The sequence below is a fragment of the Mesoplodon bidens genome (assembly GCF_964165515.1).
Source record: "Mesoplodon bidens genome assembly, chromosome: 1".
NCBI classification, from domain to species: Eukaryota; Metazoa; Chordata; class Mammalia; order Artiodactyla; family Ziphiidae; genus Mesoplodon; species Mesoplodon bidens.
In genome coordinates, this window is record NC_138176.1 from 816,668 (window position 1) to 836,012 (window position 19,345).

Consider the following 19,345-nt stretch of genomic DNA (forward strand, 5'->3'; position numbering starts at 1 on the left):
GGAGGCCGCCCGCCGCGAGGGGCTCCTGGGCTCCACCGTCCCTGCGACGCCCCCCCCCCCAGGCCAGTGCCCTGTGGACTTGGCGAGGTCAGGGCCCCGCCTCCCCGGGTGCTGGTCCTCCCCCTCCAGCAGAGCACATCCACCAGGAAGGCCCAGCCCAGGCGTGATAGGGGAGCCCTGCCGGATGGACGGAGGGAGGGGTGGCAGCCTCCCGGCAGCCCCTCTGGTCCTTCTCTGGGTCCAGCCTGAGAGCTGTCACCGAAAGGCGGGACAAAGCTCCAGTAGGATGGGTGCCCCGGGCAGCAGAGGGGCCTCGGAACAGCGGGCCGACTTGCCCGGCACCGAGGCAGCCTCCTCCCGGGCCTGCAGAATTCAGGGGCCCAGGAGAGGGGCCGCCTCCTGTCTGCACGTGCTGAAGGCTCGAGGACACGTCCACACGACGTCCAGCCGTGTCTGGGTGCCGCCAGACGCCCAGCTCAGAGCAGCTAGGGTGGACCACGGTGGGGAGGAGGCTCCAAGTAGACCCCAGAGCCCAGGCCGCCAGCCCGCCCTGGGGCAGTGTCCCCTCACAGCCCCAACAGTGGCCGCAGAGTCCCTGCAGGTGGGCCTGTTGTCTCCGCTGGGGGAGCCCTGGGAGGTCCGTCCCTGAGGGTGGCCTTGGCCCCTGTGAGGGCAGCGCCCCCTCTGGAAGAGTCTCAACCCCAGGCCGGGTGACAGGGGCCCCTGGGGACCAGGCGGGCGCAGGGGGCGGGCAGGGAGGACACCCAGCGGCACCCTGTCTTCCAGAAGAGCAGCTGTCCACTCTGGCGGCCCCAGAGGGCCCGGGGGCCGAGGGCTCGGGGCCCCCCTCCCTGGAGAAGCTTCGGAATGTACGGCAGCTTGAGACGCTGGCCCGCGCCTACACACTGCTGGCCCTGGTGGTGACCCCGAGCGCCGCCAGCCACCAGGACCACTGCCTCATGGCCTACACCTTTCTCCACCGCATCTGGCAGGTGAGGCCCCGGGAACCTGCACTTACACAGGTCCTGTGTCTCTCCCGGGACAGCGTCCCCCTCCCCTCCTTCCCAGCAGCACCCTCCCTGCTTTGGGGACTCAGGGGAGGAGGGAGGGCCTCGCTGCTCCCTACGAAGGGGCCCCTCCTCTCCAAGACTCACCCCAGCGCCTTTGCCCAACCACCCGCAGAACCCTGTCTTTCCACCACGCTGCCACTGGGCTTCCAGAACCTTCTCTGTGCCCCCTCCGCACGGCCTCCGAGCTGCCCTCCTTCCCACCACCTCCTTACGGGGCCCCCGGGGCAGCTCCTGGTCGACTCTTGCTCTCAAGGACCTCCCGCCGTCGGTGCCCGCCCAGTGGGACAGTGTCGGCAGGACAGGCCTTTCTTCTGGGCGCAGGTTTGCACCCTGACCCCGGCCATATGCTGGGGACAACAGGACCATTGCCCATTGGCAGCAGGAAGGACTGGGAAGGCCATCCTGGGTCTTAAAGGTGCCCCAGGCCACTACCACCCACCACCCACCACCCACCACCCACCACGCGGCGACTCTGCAATTCTTTGAGAACCGCTAAAAGTCACTTGAGTGTGTTCTTCATTAGAGACATTAATTCATTTTATGGGGCTGACAAGCTCTTCTTAAGGGTCAGCTGTGCGTCCCCGCAGGCCCAGAGTCCTGGAGGAAGCCCCCCGAGGGCAGAGGAGGGCGGCCGCGTGTCCACCCACCAAGGGGCACTGCCGCCACCTCTGCGCCGGGCGGCTCATGGCTGGGCCACTGCGTCCCATGAGTGCGTGGGAGGAGGGGGACCTGCTTCTGTTATCAGTGCTGCAAATTCGGGTTTTCTTTTCCCAGGTTTCTTTATTAACAGCAGGAAAATCAATTTCAGAAAGTAGAATTCCAGCAGCAGTGAGTTCACATTCGTTGTTGCTTCAAAAGGAGAAGGAGAAAAGCAAAGACAGAGAAAAAGACAGGGGCAAGGACAAGGACAAGGGCAGAGAGAAAGACAAGGACAGGGACTCGAAGCAGGTGACCGTGCCCTCCCGGGTGGCCAGGCTCTGCCCCTACCGCCCTCAAGGCTCCTCATCCCAGATGCTGGGCAGCAGAGGGCAGGGCCGTCCTGGCTGCTCTGTCCGGTTTCCCGCCCTGGGAAGTGGAGCCAGTGGTTCTGGTCCCCCTGCCCCAGGTGTTAGGCGGTGACACGGGGAGGGTCTGGCTTCTCCCTTGTGGTCTGTCATCTGCGTTCCCAGAGCGGGTCCCTCCCTCTGCCCAGGTGCATCTGGGCCCTGGCCACGTGGGGCGGGACAGCACCTTCTCTCCATCCACTGGGGGCCTGTGCTGCACGTCACCTTGTCACCGGAGGAATTGCCTGTGTCTGGGGCTGTGCTCACGGCAGCGCCCCTCCCGGCTGTCCCACCTCACTGTCCCCACTGGGGACGCCCCCGCCTCCCTCCCCCATCACTGTGCTCTCCAGGAAGTGGAGACACGTGTGGGTCCAGCGTGGCTCACCGTCGGGCTGGCAGCCCAGGGAGGGCGCCACGCACGTCCCCAGAGGCGCTGCCGACCCGTCCTTTCCCGCGGGGCCACCTGGGTGTCTGCTTCGAGCTCCACCTCCTAAAACAGAGCTTGGCTTCCTGCTTTGCAGCTTCAAAGCCCCACTCCTGGCAAACGCCTTGAAGACGTACCAGCAAGCATAGAAGAGTGGGCTTCCTACGCTTGCCCCGAAGAAGCCATATCAGTATTTAAACAGGATCAGAGCAACTTTGCCGTCAACCCGTCAACTCTCCAGAAGCCGGTGAGTGGACCTGAAGATGCCGTCCCAGGCCTGTGTCCTTGTCCTGCCTCCTGGCTTGTTGTCACAGCTGACGCTTTCCGGTGTGAAGTGAGGCCAGAGAGGGATGCACAGAAACAGGGCTCTGCTCAGGGAACTGTGAAGGGCCTCCTGGGCATAAGCCCCCGGACCCTCCCACAGGCCCGTCCCCAGCCACCTCCCCCTCCCCGGGCACCTGCAGCACCCGGGGGACTTTTCCTCACGCATTCCCCGCACAGGTCACACTCCTGAACATGAGATTCAGCCGTGCCTGGGAGGGCCCCACGGCTGCTGTGACAGGCCACCGCAAACCGGGTGCTTAAAGCAGCAGAAAGGTTTTTCCTCGCAGTTCTGGAGGCCACAGGTTCAAAGTCAGTATCACTGGGCCGAAGTCAAGATGTCGGCGGGGACACATTCCCTCTGGAGGCCCCAGGGGAGGGTCCTTCCTGCCTCTTTCAGCTCCTGGGGGCTCCTGGGCTTGTGGCCGCGTCACCCCCCCCACCTCTGTCGTCACGTGGCTTCTCCACTGTGTCTGCGTCTCATCTCCCACGTACAGGGGCCCATACGATGACATGTGGGGCCGCCTGTATCATCCAGGGCAACCTCCCCAGCTCGGCACCCTTAGCTTGACCACACCTGCACGCAGGTTCCAGGCGTAGCGCCGGACAACTTCGGGGGCTGTTTTTCAGCCCTGCACCTGCCTGGTTTCTGTGCTTGTGGAAATAGAGACTCTCGGCCTCTAACCGCCCACGGCTGGCTTCTCTCTGGAGCGCGGCGTCCGCGGGAATCCTCCGCGCTGCTTCGTGTGTCTGGTTGTGTTCACATCGTCGGTGTCAAGTATTCCGTCTGGTGACTCGACCACGGCCTGTCTGTCCTTCAGCCATGGAAGGCACGGGGCTGTTTCCAGCATGCCCGTTACAGATGTCTCAGGGAACCACGTGCCCACGTGTCTGGAGGGCACACCCGGCAGCGGGGTTTCTGGATCACGGAGCAGGTGTATCTCCAACTACAGCATGTTGACAAACTGCCTTCAGCAGTGGTCGTGCCAGTGAGGCCCGCCTTCTCACCTGGCCGTCGGGGGGTGGGGCGTGGGCCTCTAACTGGGCTCAGCTGGACACTCCCTGACTATGGTGAGGCCGGACGCCTCTCAGCACCTTTTGGCCACTTGAATGTCCTCTTTCGTGGCCTGCCTGTGCAATCGGTCGCCCACATTTTATTAAGCCTCTGTCTTTTCCTTGTTGAATTGAAGGAGTTCCTTATCTGTCTTGGAAAAAACACTTTGACAGTTTATGACAGCAGGTCACCCTCCACTCTGTGACTTGACTGTCTTGAGGTCTTCTCGTGAATACAGACTCCAAGTTTTAGTGTACTAAAAAGTATTAATCTTTCCCTTTATGACTAGTGCCTTGTTGTGTCCTGTTTAAAAAAATGTTTTCCTTCCCAAAGATCATGAAAATGTTCTCTTATGATATTTTCCCAAAAGCTTTATACTTCTACATGTCAGATTTAGATCCACTTGAAATTGGTTCATGTGTGTGCTGTGAGGTGAAGGATCCGGTTTTGAGCTCTCCGATCTGGATAGCTGAATGTTCTAACACCACTTATTGAAAAATCGCTTGCCTGGCTTCTTTGCCACGCTTGTCATGAATCAGGCATCCACACCCGCACTGACACCTCACTGTCTGAGCTACTGAGGTTCGTCACCTGGACTGCTTGGGAGAGAACATTTCCTGACCTTGTTATTCAGTAAGGTCTTGGATGTCCTTTCCGTCGTCCATGTGTTTCCATGTGTCTTTTAGAGTCAGCTTGTTGGCTTCCATTGGAAACCCTGGTGGAGTTTTGGCTGTGATTGCATTGAATCTCGAGATCAGTTTTTGGTTCGGGGGAGAACTGACGTCTTTGCCACATTGAACATTCCAGTCGATGAGCATGTTCTAGCTCTCTGTTGACGCAGGTCCTTCTGTAACTTCTCTTGATAGTGGATTTGAGTTTTATGCGTGGAGGTTACACACATTAGATTTATTTCTATGTATTTGATGTTTGTGCTGCTGTTATAAATATACCTCTTTTGTTTCATTTTTTTAAACTCCAGACGAAATCTAGAAATATAATTGTTTTCATCTTGACCTTGCAGCCATCGGTTTAGTTAACTTCTAGATAAGTTTGGTAATCAATCTGTAGATTCTTTTGATTCTATGTGTATACACAGAGTCTGCATTTCGTCCGCAAACGTTTTTCCTCATTTCCGATCATTACACTTTTTATCTCCTTATTCCACTGGCTGCCACCAACACAGCGCTGAGCAGAGATGGTGATACCTTCTTAGCTTGCTCCCTGTCTTAGCAAGGGGGTTTCAGCATTTCACTCAGTGTCATCGATGTTTGCTGTAGGCGCTTATAGGTATTCTTTATTGATTAAGGAAGTTCCTTTGTTTCTATTTGCTAAGAGTTTTAATCACAAATGGCTATAGATTTTTATCAAATATTTTTCTCCATCTATCAAATAATGGTTTTCTCTTTCCTTATTTTAATTATGTTGATTTTTTTCCCTAATGGTTATCAGAATAATGTCACCTTGGTTGAGATGTATTATTCATTTCATTTATCATCAGATTCAGCTGGCTAGTATTTTGTTTGGGGTGTTTGCCTCTATGTTCATGAGGAAATTGGTGTTTAATTTTCCTTTCATACTGCACGCCTGTCAGGAAGTGGTAAAAACCTGCCCTGGCTCTGAACTGTTTTCTCTCCCAGCGCTTCTGACTGCAGGTGTGTGGGTTTCCACACAACAACCACACAACAATCAGCTCCCCGTGGACACCAGCTGGGTGACCACCCCATTTAACTCAGTTCTGGCACTACGTGCCAGGGTCAGTGCAGGCCCCACAGGGTCAGGGCTCCGTCCCTCGAGGCCGCCCCCACCAGGCGCCAGTCACAAGTGTCGGGTCCCCAGGCCACTGCACTCCATGCAGTGTGGCCATGAATCGGGTTCCCACGACGCCCTCCTCAGGTTCGATGTTTGCCATGACAGCTCCCAGACTCAGGAAAACGCTTGACTTAACTAGATCGCTGGTCTGTTACAGAGGATGCTGTAAAGGATGCAGGTGAACAGCCCGATGAGGAGGTCCATGGGGCAGGTGTGGCAGGGTCCCGAGCACAGGAGAGCCTGTCCCCGTGGAGCTGGGGTGTGCCGGGCGCCACCCTCCTGGCAGGTGGACACGTTCACCAGCCCAGAAGCTCTCCAGACCCCTTCCCGCAGGGTTTCCATGCAGGTTCCGGGACAGGGCACGGCTGATCGGCTCGCGGGCCGTTGGGAATTAACTCAGCCTCCAGCCCAGCCCCTCCCCTCCCCAGATATCGGGACGGGGCTGAGGGTTTCACTCTCCCGTCCCGTGGTTGGTTCCTCCGGCCACCAGCCCCCATCCTGAAGCTCTGTAGGGATGGCCAGGAGTCACCTTGCGAGTGTAAACTCAGGTGTGGGTGAAAGGGGCTTGTGAACCACAAAATCCCGAGGGTTGTAGGAGCTCAGTGCCAGGACCCAAGAACAAAGACCAGAGGTGTGTCTTGTTGTATCACAACATCACACTGACCTTTTAGTCAATTAGAAAGTGTTCCCTTTTTTAACTCTTCTTGGGAAGAATTTGTGTAAGATTAGCTGTTATTTCTTCCTTAAATGTTTGGAAGAATTCCCTGGTGAAGACTTCGGGGCCTAGATCCATTTGAGAAGATTTTAAAATATGGATCCAATTTACTTAACAGTTACAGAACGCTTCAGATTTTATATTTCTTTTGTAATGGTGGGTTGTGTTTTTCTAGGATGTTTCCAGTTAATATACAATTTTAAATTTATTGGCATAATGTGGTTCTTAATGTCCTAGTTTCATCTTTTAGTGTCTGTAGAATCTATAAAGATTTCTGTGTCTCCCCCCACTCTCTTTCTTGAGTGGCCTCACCAGGAATGATCAATTATTAGTCTCTCAAAAAAACCACACGCTTTCCAGGCCACCCGAATACCACTGGGCTGGGGTGTAACCCCTGACAGGGCTGTTTTACTTCATTGCCCTTAAGCCTCAGGTGTGGGCTTTGGGGACCCAGTCAGGACATTAGCCTTCAGTGGGCTTTCAACTCCACCTGCAAAGGAAAAGTCACAGGTGCTGTTCAGGCTCTCAGCTGCCTCTTCTGTCAGCAGACATCCCAGGACACGTGTATCCCAATATGCCAGCTTCACATCTCTCAATTCACATCTTCTTCCATGTCTCGGCCCAGTCATTTTTGCCTGCATTGTTCACTCTTCATTGCTTTTAAGCAGATTTTTAAAATAGCTCATCCAACTTCTCTAATTTTCTACTGAAGAATAATTGTTTTATCAAACCTCGTGTGACATTATAAGAAGTATTAGTTCATCTCTGTCTATATTAAATTTGAAAGCAGTTGTATGTGTATATAAAGAAATGAAACAAAGACATTAATTTGAATGAAAGCAGATGGATGTTTCTTGTGAGCATCTTTATACTTGGGTGAAGATTCCAGGAAATTGCACACGACAAGCTGAAAGCCATTAACTGAAGGAAAGGAGGCAGAGAGCACGTCATTCCTTCCCTCAACAGACACTAGTTCAGCACCCCTGTGCGCGTGGCACTGTGGGGACAGAGTTCCTGGAGGGAAGACCCTGTGAGCTGGGGGCCTACCCTTCCCCCGTCTTTGACCTTACATGTTTGCTGTGTATTGATGTAGACGTACAGTTTATACTATCTGGACCACTTGGTCGAGGCCCTGCAGAAGGTGTTCCTTCACGAGCTCACCATCCCGGTCCTGCAGTTGGGGGTACTCATTGCAGCCTCCGTGGTCGACAGCAAGAGCCTCAAGGACCTCTACCACCTCCGGTTGGTACACCTGCTTTATTTTCAGGGGAGCTGGGAGACATTTAAGTGGCTAAAGTGAATATTTCCCAAAGCAATATAAAACGAAATAAGATTTTAAAATATTAATTCTGTAGTTGACTATTTATATAAATAATAAAGTTCCTAAGATTTGTAAAGCCAAATAAATCAGAATACCTAAACATAAGAATAGTATTTTTAGTTTTAAAATTTGTACCTGGTTCTTAAGAGAATATGATTATTCCAAGGAAATACACACTGAAGTAGAATAAGTAGAAAAAAGGAGCATTGTGTCTTCAACTTACTCTCAAATAGTTCAGGAAAACCTTTTATATATATAAATTTTAAATAAAATTTATGTGTAAATAATTTTTAATTATTTCCTGAACGATATATGAAAGTTTATATTATTATTCAGGAAATAATTTTTCTATATACTATTTTTATATTTTTATATAAAATTTTAATAGATTTTTACATATATAAAATTGAGAGAGAAGGAGAGAGAGAACCTGGGTGGTGAAGGATGTAGTAATTCTTTGTAGTGTTTGTGTAACTTTTCTGGAAACTTGAAATCATTTCACAATACAACTGTTTTACACAAGAATCAAAGCAGAGCTTGTTTGCTGCAAGTTGTAACGGGTCGGAGCCCCACCCACTGCGCCTTGTCTTGACCTCGAAAGTTGACCCTGAGACTATAAATGTGTATGGAGTAAAATATATGAATGAGTGTAAAAATGTGCTCTGCCTGAAATTTGATGGAGCCATCTGTTATTTTTCCCTAGTAATCTGGCTTAGCTTTACAAATTATAGAAAACATCTTCAGATTATCCATTCCTTTTCCCGTTTACCAACTTGTATCCAGTTGGCTGAGCCCAGGGCAGCCCGACTCAGGGCTGATGCTCCTCTCGCCACCCCCGTAGACTTGCCCTGGTTTGTTCTGACTTGAAGTTGAGGGAAGCAGCCACTTTCCACGAGGAGGTGGTCGGGCACGCCTACATCTGCGAGGTGGAGCAGGCGAGGTAAGTCAGCTGAGGCCGCGGAGCTCCCCCTGCCGTGGTGCTGCTCAGGCACCGGCCCTGCTCTCGGCCGCGTCTCCTCGGGCCCCAGGCCCCGTCTCCCACCACGGCTGGGCAGCAGGAGCAGTTCATTCCCCACTTGCCCTCCCGTGTGTGGGCGTCTCCCAGGCTGGGGCCGCATGAGGGAGGGACACGGAGCACCAGGCGTGTGCAGGGGGCCAGGTGGAGCGGGATGGGTGAAGGAGGCGGCATCCTGAGGGCACAGGGGGAAGGAGGGTCCCACAAGAAGCAGGAGCTGGGCGGGGGCCTCTGTGGGCTGCCTTTCCAGAGGGGCTGGAGTTCTGGCCTGGACGTAAGTTTGAGATTCGTGTTAAACATCCAGGTCGGGATGTCAGATGAGTAGCTGGATGCATGAGCCTGGAGTCTGGAAGCGAGAATGGGCTAGGGGTGGAAATTTGGGAGCCATATATGCTGCGAGAGCATATGGGAATTAAGACGAATCTTTGTAAACACGTGAGTGGATAGCAGCCTCTTGTGGCTACTTTCGTTTGTTTGTCTTTGATTTACTACTGAACGTGGACATTTCCAGCTGTCTCTGGCCATTGTATTTCTGCTTTGGCAAAATGCCTGTTTTACTTATATTAGCTGCAGAAAAGAAATTGCCTTGAAAAAGGAGAAAAATAAGGAACCTCTATTAGAAGAAAGTCTGCCAGCACTGAGCGAGCCCCCCACTCCAGCCCAGCGAGCGGAGATGAAGCCCCTCGTAGCAAAGGATAAGGTAGCCTCGCTCTGCAGAAGCACCTTGGTTCCTCGCCCAGCGGGGGCAGTGACAGGCCCCGCTCCAGCCAGTAAAGCTCAGACTTGTCTGAACTGCCTCTGCTGCCTCCAAATCCTGGTGCCGGGTGTCCTGGGAAATCCAGGGACTGATGGGATGTGTCCCCTCCCTGCGGGCCCTGGAAGTTCCCATGGAAGATGGGACTGCAGGGCCTGAGCTGCAGTTCAAATAGGACGGGCTGGGAGCAGCGGGTGCCCCCCCGGGGAGAGCTACCGCGCCAACCAGAAGGGGGAAAGGGCGAAGCCCTCGCAGCCAGAGTGGCCAGGAGGTCTGAGCGCCCACCGGCCTGCCCCCGACCCCGTCCGGTGGTGGGCTCGCCCGTAAAGGAAATAACCATCCCCACCGCCATGCTCCAAGGTCATAAGCATTTGTTACCATGGGAGTGCCACACCTGGGACTCCCTTCGTGGTGGGGGATGGCCGGGACCCAGAGTGCGCAGAACCCTCCTGCAAGCCAGGCCAGGCGAGCCACCTGCACCCGGGACTGCTTGGTGGGCCTGGTGGGTGAGGAGAGACACACTTCCCGGGGGACAGCCCGGCCTCGGGCACCAGAGTGGGGGCTGGGCTCGGCGAGTGCGGGGCCGGTGGGGAACCTCGCTCGACAGCACGGTCCCTGCACCCACGCAGCACCCGCGGGCCTGCATGTCTCACAGACTTTGAAGATAAACGGAGAGACCGGCAGGGGCCTGGATGGAATGTCCTTCCCGCAGTTGTGGACCCTCAAGGCTGAAGTCCTGCTGGAGATGGACCTGTACCAGCCTGCGCGGCTGCTCCTGTCAGAGGCGTACCTGGCCTTCCAGGTGAGGCCACACCTGCCCGGCCCACTGCACCTGTGGGGCCTCTTCCCCCGAGAAGCAGCCCCCCAGCTCCGCGCCCCCGCTGAGACACTTCTCTCTGGGAGGCAGGGACCTGTCTGTGTTGAAGCCTGTTCTAGAGCACCCGTCCAACTCCCATGTGCAGATCCAGCTCTGCCGGAGGTCTGTCCTTCACGTCCTTAGTCTGTCTGCTCCTCTGGTTTCTCGAGCTCCTTCAACAGAGTGTGTTAGAACCTCTTTTTCCTCCTGGGCCGCGGGGCCCCTTCTGTTTCTGAGCCGGCCTCTCGATGTGCATGTGGACGGGTGCCCCTGGAGAGGCCTAGGGCTTCGGTTTTGTTCTAAGAGGCAGATAGATGGTGCAGGTTCAGAATTGTTCCCTGGGAGGGTGGGGCAAAGCTACAGAACCAGACAGGCTGGCACTTTCTTTGTAGAAGAACTCCAGAGAGAGAAGCATCCCTAATAAAGGTATAAAAAATTCACAGCCTTGGGAGGTTCGGCTCTATGTCTTAGGCAGGGGGACAGGTGTGTGCAGACCAGACTCAGGAGGGAGCGTGGCCTGGGAAGGGACCGAGAAGGCCGTGAGGCTGCTGAAGGAAAGCGGCCAGGGTGGGCCCTGGGGGGATGCAGAGGAGCACAGCACGGAGGGGCTCCCGGGGCCAGGACTGGGCACCAGAGGGTGGACAGGTGGCCGAAGGAGGTGGCGGGCTGTGAGCCGACACCCACACGCCACAGGCGCTGCAGTCCCGTCTCCTGTGGCCATGCATCCGTGACCCTCCCTGTCAGCCTCCCCCAGACCCACGAAAGAGTCATCCACATGCTGCCCTCACCTCCACCTGGCCGCCACCCAACCCTCCTGCTGCCAGGGGCAGGCTTTCCAGGGCTGTCAGTGCTTTCCAGAGTCAGGGGAGTAGGTTTTAACACACACACAGGCATCAAGCCCAGCCCCTGTGCCCTCACACTGCAGGCATGTCGCCAGACAAGAGCTCAGACAGTGTGTGCAGAGGCCTGGTGCCACGGCTGCCGTCTCTCTGTCTCTGTCTCTCTCTGTCTCAGTTTCTCTGTCTCTCTGTCTCTCTATCTCTTTGTCTCTGTCTCTGTCTCGCTCACTCTCCCCCGCCACTCCCCGTCCTGTCTCAACACGCACCTCATTTTTAGGAGCTCGACGATCCTTGTGCAGAATCGAAATGCCTGCACCTGTTGGCACGGTTGGCAAACAAGGAAAAGAAGTACGGGCAAGCCAGGAAGATGATCGAGAAGGCCCAGCACCTGGGGGGCGGTGAGCAGTTCTGGTACGATTCCACCCTGACCCTGGCGGACACGCTCCTGTCCACCGAGAAGGAGAGGAGAGAGGCAGTGGTGAGGGGCCGGCCGCGTGCCCGCCTGGCGGTGCAGCCTGCGGGGGGGTGGGGGGAGGGGGCGGGGCAGCGGGGGCCACCGTGACCCTGCTGGGCCTGCCTCAGGTCTGCCAGCTGTTCCAGAAGCTCATAGATACCTTCAACGTTCTTAAGAAGGAGAGACCGAACCGAATGCCCGTATTGGAATTCATGACCACAGACCTAGAAGCCAGGTAATTTTTTGTAAGAAAAAACGTTAACATGAAAATAGTGGTTTACTTTGTTCAATCTATTAATTTTTAAGCCAAATTTCAAGCCTACGAAGTTCAGAGACTCACAGGACAGGGCCCTGTGCCCACAGCCTCCGCCCGCATCCCTTCCTGGCAGCAAGCATTTCTCTCGGGATGGGGTGGGTGGCCTTGTTTGTCCCGTGGATTCTTAGCTCCCCCGGAAGTGGCTCCATCTCCGGGAAGCCTCTAAGGCTGGGGCAGGCCGGGCCTCTCCTCTCCCCGCGTTGCCAGGTGGTCAGACGTCCTCCTGGGTCTGTTGGTCTGTCTCCTCCTCTGCTCGCCAGTTTTCCGGGCCGCGTGTCAGGTCCACAGAGACAGCACCAGGGTCTCTGCAGCTGCCTGGGAGGCGGGAGGCCATGGGAGAGAGACCCCAGGTAAGATCGTTAGCTTTCAGATCAGCAGCTTATCTTCGAGCCATCCTCCTGGTCGTTTATCTTCTCCTAGAAAGTGGTTTCCTCGTGGTTTCAGCACAGACGTTCATGGGTGCCTTTCTCGTAGCTGTGCAAAGTCTCGAGGTCTGTCTCCTGAGTTGGATTTGCAGATTCCAACTGAATCCGCCTTCTCAGAGCAGCTTCTGCTTTACTGACCAAAGAATTGTGGATTTTGCCTGATTCTGGTTTTCTGTATTCTCTCTTGGTCTTTGCGGAGTTCTTCCTGTGCTGGGAGAGGGCTTGTTCTGTCATGGCTGCTCTGTCCACCCCTGTGGGATGGGTTCCTTGGCCCCCGTGCTGTCTCTCCCCCTAGCAGAGGCACCTCTGACGCCCCCTGCAGCAGCCTGCAGGTGTGACCTGTGAACGGATTCCATTTCCAGTGGGTTTTCTTTTCTGCCCCTGAGTGTTTTAAGAGAGGGGTGGGGTGGGGAGTTGTTATTTCTAATTTTATGGCATTGTGAGCAAAGAACGTGGCTTGTAGGATTTCTGGTGTCAAGAAACGCTGGGGAAGGTGTTTCTCCCTGCGCCCAGATGGAAGCTAGAGGTGGGCGGTGGCCTTGACCATGAATCTCAGGGAAGCGCCTCCCTGCCCCGCCCCCAACCCCCGCAGGTGTGTGAGCCTCCAGATCAAAGCCGTCCAGGAGCCGGTGGACTGTGAGCCCCTCCAGAACTCGTTTCTGCCGATGGAAATGGATGATCGCTTGTTGGAAATTGAGGAAAAGTTTACCAACATTGGCCACAAGGAGAAGTGTGTGGACATCAAGCTGGAGCGCGCCAAAATGAAGAGGTGGGTGGGCCCTCGGCCCCATCCTGGCCTTCCGCTGCGCTCCCCTGCTTCCCCCACGCACCCAGCTTTCCTCCCGGGCCAGCCCCCGCCCGGCCGCCAGCAGGGCCTCCCCACGGCTTGGCTTGGCCGCGGGGTTCCACGATCCTCCCCCAGAGACACGTACTGGGGTCCGCAGCCTCTGGGGGGCGTCCGCCCACGTCGTCCCGGCCCAGCCCTGGCCCCGGGCGCACGCATCTTCCCACGTCCCATACAGGCACAGACACGCGTGTGCACACGCGGCCACACGCCCGTCACCTCGGGAGGCCCGGGCTGCCCCCGCCCCAGCGGGCCGACAACCCTCCCACGTGACCCTCCCCTGTCCCTGTACCCCGCCCAGGGCCCCCCTGCGGTCGGGGCCACGCAAGCGTCCAAGACACAGCAAGCAAACCAAGGGCAGGGTATTACAAACAGCCTTTATGCGGGAAAAGCAAACTGACACCTGTGAAACCTAACCTAACACAGTATTATCATAGAAGCAGTATATGTAGAACTTTAAAAAATGCAAAAAAACACAGACAGGAAAATTAGGTGTTTAAACCAGCACAACTAATATTGTGGTATTAGTATTAGGTATACACCTGATGTATCAAGCACCAGTTTAATTATTTATAAACATAGTGTCATACTGTGCTTACTGCATTACTCCAGATCTCCTTTTTTTTTTTTTCTGAGATATATTGAGAATATCTTTCCAGGTAAAACATCTAATTATAAAATTTAAAGTACTAATAAAATATACATCATAATTACAAGAAAATTACATGCTACACATTTTGTTAGTACTGACGACGTGATGCTTTGACATTTTTGTTCTAAATTCCACTCTTCTGTCCAATAAAGGTTATCTGCCCAAAATGAGAAAGATGAAGAACGGAAAACTGCATGTTACTTGGAAGCATATGACCTGGTCCAGAGAGCTGCTGCGGAAGAGGAAGAGCTGTTCCACCGTATTCAGGGCTCACTGTCCCTTCAGGGTGTAAGTGTGTTCTGTGATTTTTACCTCAATTTAAAAAAACCTAGAGAGCTATGGAGGAAATGCCCAAATGTTTGGAAAGTAAGTAGCATACATCAGAATAACTATGGGCCAGAGAAGAAATCAAAAGGGAAATTATTTTGAACTGTAGTGCTGCAGGGGGCGCATATCAAAATGTTTAAGATATCTCTAATGCAATACTTAGGGGAAATTTTGTGGCACTACACACCTGTATGAGAAGAGAAAAAGATCCCAAATCAATGATCTCACCACCCTCTGCAATGTGAAAGGAGAAAAAGAGCAAATCAAACTCAAAACAAGTAGAAGAAAGGAAATTGAAGATCAGAGTATAAATCAATGAAATAGAAAACACAAAAATTAAAAAGAAAATCAATAAAGCCAAAAGCTGTTTCTTTAAGAAGATCTGTAAAGTGATAAACCTGTAGCCAGACTGATCAAAAAAAAAAAGAGAGAGAGAGAGGACATAAATAAACAATATCAGAAATAAGAGCTGTGACATCACCATAGACCCTACACATATTAAAAAGATAGGGGCCTCCCTGGTGGCGCAGTGGTTGAGAGTCCGCCTGCCGATGCAGGGGATACGGGTTCATGCCCTGGTCTGGGAGGATCCCATATGCCGCGGAGCGGCTGGGCCCGTGAGCCATGGCCGCTGGGCCTGCGCGTCCGGAGCCTGTGCTCCGCAACGGGAGAGGCCACAACAGTGAGAGGCCCGCATACCGCAAAAAGAGAAAAAAAAAAAAAAAAAAAAAAAAAAAAAGATAATAAGGGAATATCATGAACAGCTCTATGCCAATATATTTGACAACTTAGATGAAATGGATGGAAAAATTTCTTGGAAGACACAAACTACCAAAGCTCACTCAAAAAGAAACAGATAACTGAATAGCCCTCTATCTATTAAATAAATTGAATTTGTAGTTAGAAGATTTTCCACCAAGAAAATGTCAGACTCATATGGCTGTACTGGTGAATCCCACCAAACATTTAAGGAAAATTAATACCAATTCTGCACAAACTCTTTGAGAAAATTGAAAAGGAGGGAATACATCCCAACTCTTCTATGAGCCTGATACCAAAACAAGGTAAAGATATTAAAAAAGAAAACAAAAACGTACAGGCCATTATTCTTCATGAATATAGATGGAAAAATTTTAAACAGAATTTAGAAAATTAAGTCCAACAATGTATAAAAAGGATTATATACCAAGTTGAGGTTATCCCAGGACTTGTTTAACATTCAAAATCAATCAATTTGGTTCACCATATATTTTTTTTAGAATTTTCTTTTTTTTTAATTAATTTATTTATTTTTGCTGTGTTGGGTCTTCGTTTCTGTGCGAGGGCTTTCTCTAGTTGCAGCGAGTGGGGGCCACTCTTCATCGCAGTGCACGGGCCTCTCACTGTCACGGCCTCTCTTGTTGCGGGGCACAGGCTCCAGATGCGCAGGCTCAGTACTTGTGGCTCACGGGCCTAGTTGCTCAGCGGCATGTGGGATCTTCCCAGACCAGGGCCCGAACCCGTGTCCCCTGCATTGGCAGGCAGACTGTCAACCACTGCGCCACCAGGGAAGCCCTCACCATATATTTTTAAAAATTAAGAATAAATTATCATCTTAATAGATGCAGGAAAAGCATTTAGCAAGATCCAACATCCAAGATCCAATAGAAGGGATCTTCCTCAATCTGATAAAGGGCATCTATGAAAAGAACTAGAGCTCACATGTTGAAAGATTGAATGCTTTCCCCTTAGGTGAGAAATAAGACAGCAGTGAGTCCTCCATCACTTTGATGCAGAATTTTATTAGAGTTGTAGCCAATTCAACAAAGCAAGAAAAAGAAATTAAACGCATCCAGAGTGGAAAGGAAGAAGTAAAACTGTCTTTGTTCACAGCTAACATGGTCATCTGTATAGAAATGTGTAATCTACAAAAGAATAAAGCTATTAGTGTTAAGGAATGAGATTAGTAAGGTTGCAGGATACAAGAACAATATACAAATATTAATTGTATATTTCCATATACTAGGAATGATCAATTGGATATTAAAATTTTTTAAACAACACCATTTATGACAGCATAAATATGAAATTTGACAAAAAAGTGAAAACTCTTACCCCGAGAACTACAAAACATTGCTGAGAAAAATTAAACAATACCTAGATAAATGGAAAGATATATCAAGTGCATGGCTTAGAAAACTTGACGTTATTAAGATGTCAGTTCCCCCCTAAATTATCTGCAGTCCTGATCAGGATACTGCAGGGTTTGTTTTGTTTTGTTTTGTTTTTTTAGAAATTGACAAAGTGATTCTTAAATTTATATGGAATTTCAAAAGACCTAACATAGCCAACCAACTTTGAAAATGAAGAACAAAGTCGGAGGACTAACACTACCTGATTTTAAGACTTATTATAAAGCTACAGGAATTGAGACAGTGTGCTTTTAGTGTTAAAAATACACAAACATCAGTGGAACGTAATAGAGAATCCAGAAATAGATACATGCACATAGACAGAAAACTGACTTTCAGCAAAGGTGCAGAGAGTTCAGTGAACAAAGTCCCATCGTTAGAACAGTGGTGCTGGAGCAACTGGACGTCCGCATCCAAAAAATAAACTTCAATTCTTACCTCACACCATATGTAAAAATTAACTCAAAATGGATCATAGGCCTAAATGTAAGAGCTAAAACTATCAAACTTCTAGAAGAAAACAGGAAAACACCTTTGCGGCCTTAGGTTTAGCAAAGATTTCTTATGTATGACACCAAAAGCATGATCCATCAAACGATAAATTTATAAATTGGACTCTGCTCTTCAAAAGACACTATTAAGAGAATGAAAAGACAAGTCGATGACTGGGAGAAAATGTTTGCAAGTCATTTATCTAACAAAGGTCTTGTCTCCAGAGTACAGAAAGAACTTTCAAAACTTAGTAAGACATAAACAACCCAATAAAAACAGACCAAACATTTCGACAGACATTTCTCCAAAGAAAATATGTGGATGGTAGATAATCAGGTGAAAAGATGGCCAACGTTGTTAGTCAGGGAAGCGCCGATCATAACCACGGTGAAAAAGCACCACACGCCTGTTAACATGGTTACAACCTGAAGGACCAACCACACTGAATATTAGCAACAACCTGAGGAACTGGAACTCTCCTGCGCTGCCTGTGCGGACACAATGTGTGCAGCCACCTTGGAAAATGGTTTGGCCGTTTCCTGAAGAGTTAAGCACAGGCCCGCCGTGCGCCCCAGCCATCCGCTCCTAGCGGTTTACCCACGAGACGTGAAAGCACGTGTTCACACACACACGTGTGCATGAATGCTCACAGCAGGGGTCAGACTGTGAGTGGGTGAACACACTGGCGCATCGACACGGCAGAACACTGCTCAGCTGTACGAAGGGATTAACATACAAGCAACAACGTGGACGGACCCTGACGTAACCACACTGAGTGAAGCATGCCAGGCAGACAGTACATGCTATAGGATTCCATTTATGTAAAATCCGAGAAAGTGCAAGCTAACTTGTAGACCCAGAAAGTAGCCACATGTTTGCCGAAGAAGGAGGAGGTTGAGGAGGAGGGCGCAGGGGGGTTTGGGGGCGAGGGTGCAGCCGTCATCTTCGTGGGTATCCACACGTCAGGACGCGCGCGCTGTCGGGGCTGACCGGGTGGAGGCTGAGCCATGGCGGGAGCGCCCGTGCCGTGACTGCCCGCGCGCACGTCTCAGTTACAGAACGTCAGCACCCCTCTGATGAGGAGGCTGGCGCACCTCAAGCTCAGCCTCGTGGAGGTGTGTCTGGACACGCTCCAGCTCACGTGGGAGGAGACCCTGGAGCGGCAGCTGGAGCAGGGCTCCGTGGACAAGCTGCTGGCCGACTACCTGCAGAGTCCCAGTGACTACACTTGTGTCGGCCTGGTAACCATCCATGGACACTCACCGGTCCCCCGGGGCCCCCACCCACGGGGGCTGTCAGGCTGCGGTGGGGCCTCCACCTCCATGTGCCTGAAGTGCAGACCAGCCAGCGGGAGTCCAGGAGGCCAGGTTTCACAGGCCTCCCCACCTGAGGTCTCTGACCAGGGTGGGTTCCCTGCCCCGGCAGCTCCCGGCAGGTCCCAGCAGCCCCCAGCAGCTCGGTGGGCCTCAGAAAGGCCCCGTCTAACTGGCTAATGAAAGCGGGGTCGTACTTGGGGGGAGGTCCCCTGTGCACAGACGGCTTCCCTTCCCAAGGCGGGAGTTTGCTCTGACGGTTATGTCGTCACAGTAAGGAGTCCATAAAGGTCAACTGCAGTCTGTTAAGAAAATAAGTTACATTTGCAAAATATTTGTTTTAGGGAAACATGTCCTGGCATTTTAGACTTGATGAAGTATGAATCAAATTAATTTGATGTAACTCTAAATGGATCAAATTAGTCCTAAAATGGATCAAATTAGTCCTGAAATGGATCAAATTAGTCCTAAAATGGATCAAATTAGTCCTGAAATGGAACTGCATACCAACTCACGTCCTTGTCAGTCAGCCCCAAATTAAGGTTCCATCAGCAGACTGCAGACCCTCCCAACACCTGAGCCTTGGAGACCCTCGCCACAATGCATGGGGTGTTAGAGGGTGGGTCCCGGTGGGGAGGGGCTGCAGCGGGGGGCCTGTTGCGTTTCCGGGGCGGGGGCGGGGTAACTGAGGCGCTCTGTGTCCCTGAAGAGGTGGTTCACCCTGAAGCGGACCCTGGCGCACACCGTGCTGGCCCAGCTGGGGAGCCTGCGGCCACTGTGCGCCGGCTGCGTGGAGCTCCGCGCCCAGCTCCTGGGCCTGGCCGGGAAGGCCCTGCACCTGTTGGCCGTGCACGCAGACCCCCTGCGCCCCGCCTTCTACTGGGAGGAGGGCCTCTTGGTACGTGCTGCCGCTTCTGGGTGATTCACAAACCTACCACCTGTGCTTAAAAAACAGAAACAAGGTATTTAGAGCTCACCTGACCTCAGTAAGAACTGAGGTAGCAAACAGGTCTCGAATGATCCCAGTCAAGAAGGGCGATGTGGGCTACGGAAGCAGCCCTGCCCGGGGCCCGCAGGGAGGGACAGAGACAGGGACTCTGGGGACGGGCCCGGGGAGGGGCGGCCGCCCT

General features: G+C 52.4%; 1 protein-coding gene across 1 annotated transcript in view; it reads left to right on the plus strand.

Moving 5' to 3' along the window:
* The window catches only part of CFAP46 (cilia and flagella associated protein 46), a 95,927-nt gene that overhangs the window by 54,635 nt on the left and 21,947 nt on the right, over positions 1-19,345 (plus strand). Inside the window, exons 29-40 of the mRNA XM_081249549.1 lie at positions 787-992; positions 2,635-2,784; positions 7,530-7,678; positions 8,599-8,697; positions 9,340-9,472; positions 10,182-10,328; positions 11,499-11,699; positions 11,804-11,910; positions 13,009-13,185; positions 14,065-14,200; positions 17,955-18,143; positions 18,925-19,113. Coding sequence (XP_081105675.1) covers positions 787-992; positions 2,635-2,784; positions 7,530-7,678; positions 8,599-8,697; positions 9,340-9,472; positions 10,182-10,328; positions 11,499-11,699; positions 11,804-11,910; positions 13,009-13,185; positions 14,065-14,200; positions 17,955-18,143; positions 18,925-19,113 — 1,883 coding nt within the window. The remainder of the gene's footprint in view (positions 1-786; positions 993-2,634; positions 2,785-7,529; positions 7,679-8,598; positions 8,698-9,339; positions 9,473-10,181; positions 10,329-11,498; positions 11,700-11,803; positions 11,911-13,008; positions 13,186-14,064; positions 14,201-17,954; positions 18,144-18,924; positions 19,114-19,345) is intronic.